This window comes from Lagenorhynchus albirostris, chromosome 4 (genome assembly GCF_949774975.1).
Source record: "Lagenorhynchus albirostris chromosome 4, mLagAlb1.1, whole genome shotgun sequence".
NCBI lineage: Eukaryota > Metazoa > Chordata > Mammalia > Artiodactyla > Delphinidae > Lagenorhynchus > Lagenorhynchus albirostris.
The window spans coordinates 120,410,655-120,422,419 of record NC_083098.1 but is presented as its reverse complement, the minus strand read 5'-3'; the positions used below and the strand labels follow the sequence as shown (position 1 = coordinate 120,422,419).

Genomic DNA, 11,765 nt, shown 5'->3' with positions numbered 1-11,765 from the left:
GATGTCTTCCCAGAGTCTGCCGCCCAGGGAACTGGGACCTACAGCAAAATCAATTATAGCAGCTCTGCTTTTATCATTTATAAATATTGGATATTTATGTAAGATTTCACTTAAAGCAAAACAAACTAAAACCTTTGAAGGCCACTGATCCAACAATTAAACAATGTTTCACCTTATATGAAAAATCATCATTATGGTTTTGTGCAAGATTAATTTATGTAGGTTAATCTTTCCAAACCAACATCTAAGGAGTGTAGTTGTTTCTTCTTGATCTTTATTTGTATGTTACGTTTACACATATACTCTTGTGCCTTTTAAAAAGCTGAAAATACATTAAATAATAGACATGAATATTTTTTATATTACATATGTAAAACTGGGAAAATATATAACAAGCTATCATGACAGACCAGAGGAGGGCATTCAGTAGATGGCACATATTCTCAAATATTGAGTCTTTACATATCCCACTCCCCTAGCCCCACAAAAATAATTCTTAAGATTTTGTCTTAAAGCAGCTATGGTATAAATAACTACATTGTATATAGAGTTTTCATTCTTCCCTTTAAAAAAAATCTCACATTAAAAAATATACCATCAGCTAGCCTCTTGTAATACAGGGGTAAACCCGTAGCAAAAAATGTCCATAGTCTTGTAGTAAAAGTCACTATATTCTATGGTGCTTTGGAAAACTAGCAAAGAAATTTCCAACTGATTAACTTGATGAAAGGTTAAATGATAAAACTTTAGCTGCTGATGTGTATAAAATGGATGACTAATAAGACCTGCTGTATAAAAAAATATAGAAAATTCAAAAATTCCAAAAAAAAAAAAAAAGTCCGAGATGGTACCTGTTAAAACTATGCTATGGTTCCACCTTTGAACTCAGCTCCCCTCAAAAAAACAAAAAAAACAAAAAACTTTAGCTGCTGAAAAGATAACAATTCAAATTTAATAAGCATACGAATGACCAAGTTCTGAATCTTAGCAGGCTCCTGCTAAGCTCATTCAATAATTCTAATTTACACAGTAGTCAACAGAAAGAAGAAATACAATTTGGTTGTTATTGATCTAGATTTTCCCACTACTCTATTGCCTGGGAAGCTATACACATATCAGGCCTTGGCTTTCTGCTCCAGCAATATGGATGAGGAAAATAAGCTGTTTTCACTCTCAGGTGACAATTTCCAAACTTGATGTGGCAGCAGTTAACTGACAAGTAGAACACAATATAAGGAGTCAGAAGGGAGACTCAGAATGCAGGGATGTGAAAGAGTATTATTTATTAGAAAGAATAACAAAGTATTTATTCTGGAGCCCAAAATACCAAGCTTACATACTTGAGAATTCCTGCTCACAATTCTGAGATTTTTAGAAAATTAAAGTTTAGTAAATAAAGGTCTATTGAAAAATACTGGAAAAATATGAAATATTTTTTATATGTTACTCAGGTAACATGAGTGACCCTATGCATTTTGGAGAAACAGTGATTCCACCAAGCACAGCACTGAAAATACATTTTCTCCTAAAAAAGGCAAGCATATAGTAGCAATACTGTATATGTATGCAAATAACAGCAATATTCTTCCATCAAAAGCGAATGAACTTTATAAATGATAACATATACATCAATCACTCTATGCACAATAAGTACATTTTTGGAGTCAAAAACCTCTAAAGTACAACCAACTCTAGATCTTCTGTTAATGCACTCTGGGGAGAGCATAAATAGATGAAGCTGATTTATTCATTTGACAAAGATTTTGAGCACATACTATATGTCAGGCATTGTTAGGCAGTGCAGTTATGAACACGAGAGACATGTTTTCTGCGGTGTGAAGCCTATTGGTTAATGGAAGAAGCTGACCATAAGCTTTTACAATATGTCAATAGCATGATAAATGCTGATAGGGGAAATACAGGGTTCTCTGAAAGCACGTGAAGTACCAAAACTGGATTTAAAAGAGTCAGAGAAGTTTTCCCCAGGGACGCGATGTCTAAATTGCGGCCTTACAGTCGTGGATATGTTGGTCAGTTTGGTAGGGAGGAGTTAAAGAAAGAAGGTAAAGTATGCACAGAGTCATGGGAGGGAGAAACACGTCACTCAACTGAAAACAAAATCAGTATAGTGAATCTTGGAAAGAGAAGATGGAAGTATAGAGAGGTGAGGTCTGTAAGAACCAGTTCATGAAGGACCTTGTAAAACATATTAAGGAGTAAGGATTTTATCATAATGGTAACAGGAAGCCATTGAAGAGATTTAGGCCAAGGAGATTAGAGTCACATTTTAGAAAGATTATTCTGATTATAAAGTGGAAAAACGAAGGCAGGAGACCAATGAGGATTCTGAGATAGCAATCTATGGATGGTGGCATGGACTAAGTGATACTGGGAATGGAGAGAAGTGGAAAGGTTAAAGATATTTTTAGGAAGTAAAAGAGCAGGGCTTGGTGACTGGTTACAATGCGGGCAGTGTAGGAGGGGATTTTGTCTCATGCTGAGACTGGAAACATAGGAAGAAGAAAAAGTTTGGGAAAAGGATGTTGAGTTCCTTTTTGGACATATTAAATTTGGGGTACTAAGGGATAAGCAAGTACAAATGTTGGGCAAGCAACTGAATGTATGAATCTTATATTCTGTATGGAACTCTCTGAACTGGAGATGTAGACTGGAGAGCTGTTAGTGTGAAATGGTAACTGAAGCCATGGGAGTGGTGATACTGCCCAGGGCAAGGTGTAGAGAGATGAGAGAACCATCAAAACACCAAAAATTAAGGGTTGGGCAGAGAAATATGACTTACAAAATACACTTAAGTCCAGCAATAATACTGAAGCCGTAATTTGTACATTAGTTTATATTCTCCTTGGTCAAGTCCAGTACTAGAAGTCCTAATAGGTATGAAAGTCTTATTTGATTTTTTTCTCTTCTTTGACCTTGTAAAGCCATTAGTTTGCAATGAAAACATTTAAAATAAAGTGAAATCAATAAACTTTTGTAAAATAACTCAAAATAATCACAAACCAAACAAACAGTCCTTTATTGCTCAATACCTAGCTTTGATTATTTTGAGGTTAATACTTTACAACAGACCTTTACTTAGGCTGTAATTTGCCCTCTATCAGTTCTGTAACTGTTTCTTATTTCCTGATCATCTGGATAGTCTTTAATGGATTTGCAGATTAGTGATAGCCCGGAGAGATTTTCTCTGATCAAAATGTGATTAAACAGAGATATATGTGGTCAGAAGACACCCATGGTCCATAGTTCCCACATGGAAAAGATTCAAATACAGTTTCTGGATGGGTCCATGGGGATTTCCCTTAATATGCTTCCTTTATATTTGTAGGAGTAGAAATGGAAATGGGGCCTCTAGAGTGGCTAATCAGTGATGTGCTGGCATGTGTTTAACAACTGGCTTGCTGGGAAAAAAGAGCCCTGATTTGTTGTGTTTGCCAGTTTTTATAGTGTAAATACTGCCCCCATACTCAATGACAAGCCACCAACTTGATGTCACTAAAGGCAGAGTAGGGATAAAATGTATGCAGTTGGCTCTTGCAAGCCAGTGAATGCTGGCTCCAGCACACTACTGGACCAAGAATGATCTGACTGGTGCCTAGGAACGGAAGAATGCCTTGTATATGACAGCTTAACATATGAGACAACTGAATTCTACAAAACTGAGTTTTTCCCTTAATGAAAATTGATTTATTCAACTATAGTCAGTTTACTTGTAGGTCTTGACCGTTTCCCTTTGAATTGAGGGCTGGTGGTATGAGTGATATATACACTAATCTAGTAATGCAGCCTTGTAACTTTTATCTCTTTATTCATAGCAGTACTGGTTTCTAAAACTGGCTCGTATCTGAGATTGAAATGATGGAGAGTCATTTTTTCTCCTCCCCCTCACTTTTTTTTGGCCTCACTGCGCGTCATGTGGGATTGAACCTGGGCCCCCTGCAGTGGAAGCACGGAGTCTTAACCACTGGACCACCAGGGAAGTCCCTGAGAACCATTTTTGAACAAATTCCTTATACCAGTGGTCCCCAACCTTTTTGGCGCCAGAGACCGGTTTTGTGAAAGCCTTTTCTTCCATGGACAGGGTGAGGCGGGTGGCAATGGTTCAGGCGGTAATGTGAGCGATGGTTCAGGCGGTAGTGCGTCGCGGCAGCGAAGCTTCGCTCGCTCGCCCGCTGCTCGCCTCCTGCTGTTCCTAACAGGCCCCCGACTGTACCGGTCTGTGGCCCATGGGTTGGGGACCCCTGCCTTATATCATGAAGCAAAGAAATGACCAGTTTCTTTTCATTTCAAGATATCAGTATAATTTGCATTCTATTATATTTCATAAGAGAAAATATTTTATTTCCATCAAATGAGCAAAGTTTGTTTTTTCCCTATAAAAGCAAATAATTTGATGGTATACTGCTCTAATAATATATGCCAAAAGAATAGCAGCAAAATATCTCATTTCTTTATAGAATTTAATATATATTCTATTAACAGCAGTGTGTAGATGCATAGTATTTGACCGTATACTAAATAATTACAATTAAAACTTACTTTTAAAATATTTTCAATATTAGGCACTGGTGGAACCAGAGCTTTTATTATGCATACTATATCTTTTTACATTCCAAAAGGAAATTAAAATTCTTAGTAGTATTAGAAAAGAATACACTTTTTAATATTGAATGCAGATATACAAAATCTCATGACTTCTATTAAAAACCTCTCAATTCTACTGGACACAAATAAAGACACCTTTTCAAATAACTCGCACTTATGCCAGGTTCTATAAAATATTCTATAAAAATATTACAAATCCAATAAAAACACAATAATATAGTACAAAGTCTTTTTTTTAAGTCAAACTTTAAAAGTTCTGTATTTATACAAATGCACAATACTTTTTAGTGCCCTCTGACTGGTATTGTTGGTTCAGGATGATCTAATTTTAGAAATCTAAATTGAACATTTTCATCATTTTTCTGCTTCGGAATGGAAGACACTGAGAACTTATAGAATAAATTTTAAAACTAGGATTGGATAAAAACTTTATAAAGTAGAATAGTAAACACATTACACACTTTAGTTATTGCCCTGCCAAAGATAAAAATGCTCCATTGTTCCATTTCTCCTCTATTTAACTTAAATGTCTAGATAATTATCTTAACTACCTATCGTTTGTCTACATAGAAAGTCTTTCAGATGAAAGTGTAAAGATTTTAGATTCTCTAACAAAATCCAAAATATCAGTAAGCCATTTTCATTTTCTAAGTATATTGAAAGAAATGCTTATTTCAATATAAAACCCCAAAGTGCTGAATTAAGACACATTAATAACATGCCTGGCCAATTACTATCTTGGCTTTAGCCTTAGAGGAATATTATACAATTGGCTGCTGAGTTCCAAATTTAAGCATTTGGTTTTATACTGTAATACTGTACTTTCTAATACAGATATCAAAGAAAATGAGATGATTTTTTTTTAAAGAAATAGTAAATAATTTCAGCCATAATACAAATCAATTTTGGGGGGAAAAATATCCATGTCAAGATAGGAAATAGATTTTTAAAATCTTAGAATAATTGCTATAAAAGAACTAAAAAATATAAATTTCTGAAAAAAATACACTGAAAATGCCTCTCTAGGAAAAAAATACACAACTGGTTAGATACAAGAAAATATTCATTACCATGGGGTACAGCCAACTATGAACCTGGCTTATGAGACTTTAAAAATTCACAAAAAGTAATTAGCACCAAAACTGTCTAAAACTCCAAATGACATACTGAAGTGATTCTAAGCCCAAATATTACATTATAAAAAAGTTACATTTAACTTGGGAAGTTTCCCCAGCAATAATAAATATATTTCTTTTCAATCTTTAGAAAATGTGCTAGCTTTACTGATTTTCATCAAAATATTAAGTTAGTATATAGAAGTTATCATTTATATTGGTTTGGGCTAAGCAGGGACAATGAAAGTTCAAATTATTTCCCAGATAATATGAGTTTATTTGGTGGGGGTAGGTGGGGAGCAGTTCTCCAATTACAACTTATTTTTAGCTGCTTGTTTCATCCTTTTTCTTCTAAAATGTTTTAGAACATTTAGAAGAGTGAACAGGGGAACATTCCCTGCTCACTTTTTGGTGTTATTCAAGATTTGGCATGGGAATAGGAGTGTTTAAAAGTGGGCACAGATCACAGTAGTTAAACAAGAGTTATGAATAAGCTACAAAATATATATTCAACCCTGTTATAATCAAGTTGAGTTTAATTTTATAACAACATCAACTTATAAATTTAATTACAAAACAGCACACAATTTGAAACAAGGCAAAATTTTCAGCCTTTATGTGGTGAAATACATAACTTCACTAATTATATATATGGCTGCCAAATGTCAGTAGTTCATTCGGCCATATTTTACTGTTGCACATAAATAATGACAAGGCAAAGAATAGCAACTAGTCCAAGGGCTGGTAGGCCAAGGAACCACAGCATAAGCCAAAAGAAAATGACTATTACTGGTTCTACAATTTGGTCTCCAAAATACATCCTTGTAAAGCCCATGTTGATGAGGTTTTTGTTCAGTTCACCAAAAAGTGTTCCCATCTTTTTGTAGTCATCTCCAACAGGCTCGCCAGTGGGGTTTTGTGATTCTTCAATATCCTTAAAAAAACAGAACAAGACAAAACAAAACATAAACATAAAATGAGAAATAGGTGAAGGTCTTTAAGAATAATGACTATCTCACAGTTCTTCTTTATCTTCCAAAGTATGTACTGGGCACACTTCTGATAATTATTCAATAACACTTAGGGATGTTCCTTTTGATTGTCATCAAAAACAGAGGCAGGCTCTGATTGCTCTGTCCTGGTAAATAAGCCTCTTTTTTAGTCCATTCCTTTGACACTAAGACTTTAAGGAACCCAGCCTCAGCTGACTGGAGCAGGGCTTGCTGCTACTATTGAGCCATCCTCAGCTATTACAGCTGTGATCTTTCAGTTTTAGCTGGGGAGCTAAGAACACTTCAGTGTAGGTCCTTGCGTAGTTTCCTGTCCAGATTCTATAGATGTTCTAAATGTTTCTTATTAATCTCATCAGGAGAAACATATAGTCTCCAAATAGGAATCATTTTGTAATATAAGCCCAAAAATCTACCTAGATATCAGTCGCCTAGAAAATGTCCATCTGTACCCAATTATAGATACCAAAAATTAAGTACTATTTCTATTACCTCTCAGTCTTACTACAATTATGGTCTTTATGTCAGTTAATTAAGCTACTATCTCTCAGCTTCAATCCCACACTTTGGAATTCTGGAAACAATCTGTCTCCCTGTTAGGCTCTGCCAATAGAGGAACTAGAGAGACACTGCACAGCTGGAGGAGGAAGGGATTTGCTCTTTCCTTGTTTGCCTCTCATGGGTTTCTTGATCCTGTCAGTCTCTAGTCATAGTTCACTCTGGCAGTAGTAGGTCCTTCCGGTAGCAGCCACTGATCTCAATTTAGTGGCTTCCCAACACTTGCAGAACCAATCTCAATGTGCCTTCTTGAGACACCAGATCAAACTTGTGGGTTCCTTTTCCTCAGATATCTGGTTCCCAAGGCCTATGGTGTCTCTCCTTTGAGCTCAGAAACACCAGCACCAGGTGAGCAGTGATCAATTCTTGGAGGTCTGAGTTTCAGCTGCATGGGATGGGGCCATCCCCAGTCTTCTCAGTTTTAGTATTCTACCTCTCTTCTTTACTCCCTCAGGCCCAGGAGTGGTTGCTGCTTCCTGCTGTTACTGTCTGTGGCCCTCTAGCCTACTTTAGTGCAGTGGTTTTTAAAATTTAGTATAAGTTACGATCCCTTGGAGGGCTTTTAAAGCATGGACTGCTGGCCCACTGCCAGGGTTTCTGATTTAGTAAGCCATGAGTGGGGTTTGGAGTCTGAGAATTTGTACTTCTAGCAAGTTCCAGGGGATGCTTATGATGCTGTCTTTTTACCATCTTTTGACTATCACTGCCTTAATGTTTTTGCCTTTTCTATTCTTCAATGCCTACTTAACAATTCTTTTTTACATTTTTATTGGAGTATAATTGGTTTACAATGGTGTGTTAGTTTCTGCTTTATAACAAAGTGAATCAGTTATACATATGTTCCCATATCTCTTCCCTCTTGCGTCTCCCTCCCTCCCACCCTCCCTATCCCACCCCTCTAGGCGGTCACAAAGCACTGAGCTGATCTCCCTGTGCTATGCGGCTGCTTCCCACTAGCTATCTATTTTACATTTGGTACTGTATGTATGTCCATTCCACTCTCTCGCTTTGTCACAGCTTACCCTTCCCCCTCCCCATATCCTCAAGTCCATTCTCTAGTAGGTCTGTGTCTTTATTCCTATCTTACCCCTAGGTTCTTCATGACATTTTTTTCTCTTAAATTCCATATATATGTGTTAGCATACGGCATTTGTCTTTCTCTTTCTGACTTACTTCACTCTGTATGACAGACTCTACGTCCATCCACCTCATTACAAATAGCTCAATTTCGTTTCTTTTTATGGCTGAGTAATATTCCGTTGTACATATGTGCCACATCTTCTTTATCCATTCATCCGATGATGGACACTTAGGTTGTTTCCAACAATTCTTTATATTAGATTATCTTTGTTAAAATAATTGGTATAGTTTCCCTCTCTTCACTAGCCCCTAATGCAGTCACAAAAGAAAAACTGTCATGTAGATGACATAGTTGTAATTATAATTTATTAAACCTAATTTCTTTTAGGAGTGATGATTCAAATCAGTAATTATTTATTGAACATATACTTGCTCATAGTAGGTGCAAGGTAGAAAATTACTCATGTGTAAAAAGAAGACTTTAGGTATAGGGTTTCACATAATAACAGGTAAGTATTAAATGCCATTAATTTTGCTGTCTATGCCAAAAATAGTTAATTATCTTAACTTGAGGCACTCTTCAAACACATGAATCAAACTTAGATTCCTTTAGTAGAAACCAAAGCTTAACCATTTCAGTAATCAGTATGTAAATAACTAAAAATATTTTTTCGTTTAAAAAAATGCCTTATTTTCTGTTCTACATATACAGTTTAAGGAAAGAGAGTGAAAAAATCTAACTTTATTCACCATAGTCAGAAAAAATGATTTTCAATATGATTTTAAGGTGGTGTTTTCCCATATAACAGTAATTTGTGTAGCACACAGTGTCATTGGTGTTGTGGAAAAATGAGACTCAAAGGGGCATCACTGTTAAGTCTATATTTTAAGTTTAAGCCAGAATTATTTTTGAGTTAACAAGTACATATAATTTAATAAATCACTTTTGGATTTCCATTTCCACCAAAAAAAGAGAAAAACCAAATGTTGTAGAGATATCTGGAGAGTTCAGATTTAGTCTCCCAACACTTCAAGTGAATGACCTTGACCAAGTTACTTCATTTTCCTGAGCTTCAGTTTTCTAATCCATAAAATGGGATTTATATGAACCCCTTTTGATACTGATAATACCCTCTTGAATTATAATTTGTTAACCTTTCCTTATTTTTTGTATTTTAACTTCTAAGTTATCTTTTCCTTCACTGATGTGCTGTAATCAATTTTATGTTTCTCAGCTTCTCATACTTTTCTATGTGTTCCATGATAATATACTATATTAAAAAAGAAAAACAAAAATCTTGTTCTTTCCTGAGATTAAGGCTTTCTTTTCTTTAGGACAGAACTTGAACAGTTCTTGATTTAGTTTGTAATTCTTCTGGTCCCTCAACTCTCTCTTCTACTCCAGTGTCTAGCATTGCTGGTATCATTTTTGGCCTCTTTTTTTTAATTAAAGTTTTTTTTTCTTTTTTACCACCTCTAATTTCTTTTAATCTATGCACTTATTGTACTTTGGGGTTTTCTGTTGTTACTGAAGCTTTTTAAGACTTTTTCAGTATTTTTGTGGTTTTAGTACAAAGCAAGTACCCTAATCTGAAATGGTTCTTTCTGAAGATTTCTTTGAATTCTTTTACAAACTGCTTGTGGGTTTTTCAGGGGAAGAGGCAGGTGTTGCAATGCTTAGTTAACTCCTAGAGGCCAGGTGGGGAGGCAGCAGTTAATCATATCATCTCAGATCCTGGGAGCAGCTGGGGGGACTGAGAAGGGAAGTAGAAGGCCTAATAAGGACTGGCCTAGGCGTGCTGTGGCAGCCTGCCGCTTCTTTTTTTAATATGAAAAATTTCAAACACACAAAATTAGAGAAAATAGTACAATGAACCCCTAAATACCTATCAACCAGATTAAATAATTACTAAAAATTTGCCACTTTACTGAAGCACTTCTTAATCTGGGCAATCTAAAGGAGAGGAAAAAAGTAAAGTCACTAGAAGAATGCCTAAAAGTGGCATATGTTCACAAATGAAGTTCTGTGGAAACATCAAAGATATCCAGCAATGAACTGGATGGGGGTTTGAATAATCCTAGAGGAAAGACACTTAAAAACATGGAAAAGAAAATAGGCAGCATTCTTAAATCACTGGCATTACAGTTAATCTCATTACAGTATTTTCTGTATCAGTAAATATTTGTTGAATAGATGGAGAGAATTTATCATGTGTCTGGCAAGCATTAAAGCAATATCTTGATAGGTTTTCTACCTGCTCCACTTTTTGCCAAACAAAAGATGGTCTCATTTTTCCAAAGTATTATTTATTATAGTAATCTCAAAACAATGTATCAATTTTTATGGAATTAGCAGTCCTTTTTGGTTGTGGATATTAATAAGCATCCATTCACTCTTTCCTCTTTCCTATTCGAACCTTAATCCAGTCTGCATTCTTTATGTGAGGAAAATCCCATCTACAGCTTCAGAGGTGATGGGTCTAAGAGTAATCCCCTTCCCTTCACTAGAAGCTGGCTTTTGGAAAGGCCATGTGATCTACTTTGGAATGATGACTTTTGTGGGTTTTCTGGGAAAATTCTTCCTAGCTCTTCTGATACAACTTTGGAAAGTGATCCTTATTCTATTTCTCCACATACAGAGCTTAGGTAGAGAGAATTTACTGTATTTGTATTAATTTTCTATTGGTGCCATACAAAATTACTACAAATTTAGTGGCTTAAAACAACACAAATGTATCACTTTATAGTTCTGCAGGTTAGAAGTTATGTCATCAGGATTGTGTTTCTTTCTGAAGGCTCTAGGAGAGGATCTATTTCTCTACCTTTTCTAGCTGCTAGAGGAGGTCCATATTGCTTGGCTCCTCGTCCCCTTCCTCTGTCTTCAAAGCCAGCAATGTTGCAGCTCTCAGACCATCCTTCTGTAGTTAACTTTTCCCTCTGACCACAGCAGGGGAAGGTTCTCTGTTTTTAAGAACTCATGTGATTAGGTCTAGTCCAGTTAGATAATCCAGGATCATTTCCCCATCTCAAAGTCCTTAAATTTGATCACATCTACAAAAATCTCTTTTGCCATGTAAGGTATCATATTCATAGGTACTAAGGATTAAGATGTGGACATCTTTGGGGGGGGTGGGGAGAAACCGTTATTCCGTGCACCACAATATTTAATTTTAAAATTATTTCTTTTTATATCTATTCTTACTATCTTTGATAGGAAAGGTCACGTCATTCAAGGCAAAAAACATATCATATAGTACTAACATGAGTACTTAGTATAGTGCATGGTGCCTAGCCCATTGTAGGCTCATAATAAATATTAGTTGAATAAACAATAGAAATATTCTATAATAACATATCAGGTAAAAAACAACTCAAAAAA

At 35.6% G+C, this 11,765-nt stretch overlaps 1 protein-coding gene across 1 annotated transcript in view; it reads right to left on the bottom strand.

The window, feature by feature from the left end:
• Positions 1-1,266: 1,266 nt before the first annotated feature.
• The window catches only part of FAM241A (family with sequence similarity 241 member A), a 40,431-nt gene continuing 29,932 nt past the window's right edge, over positions 1,267-11,765 (bottom strand). Inside the window, exon 2 of the mRNA XM_060148613.1 lies at positions 1,267-6,672. Coding sequence (XP_060004596.1) covers positions 6,427-6,672 — 246 coding nt within the window. The 3' untranslated portion in view covers positions 1,267-6,426. The remainder of the gene's footprint in view (positions 6,673-11,765) is intronic.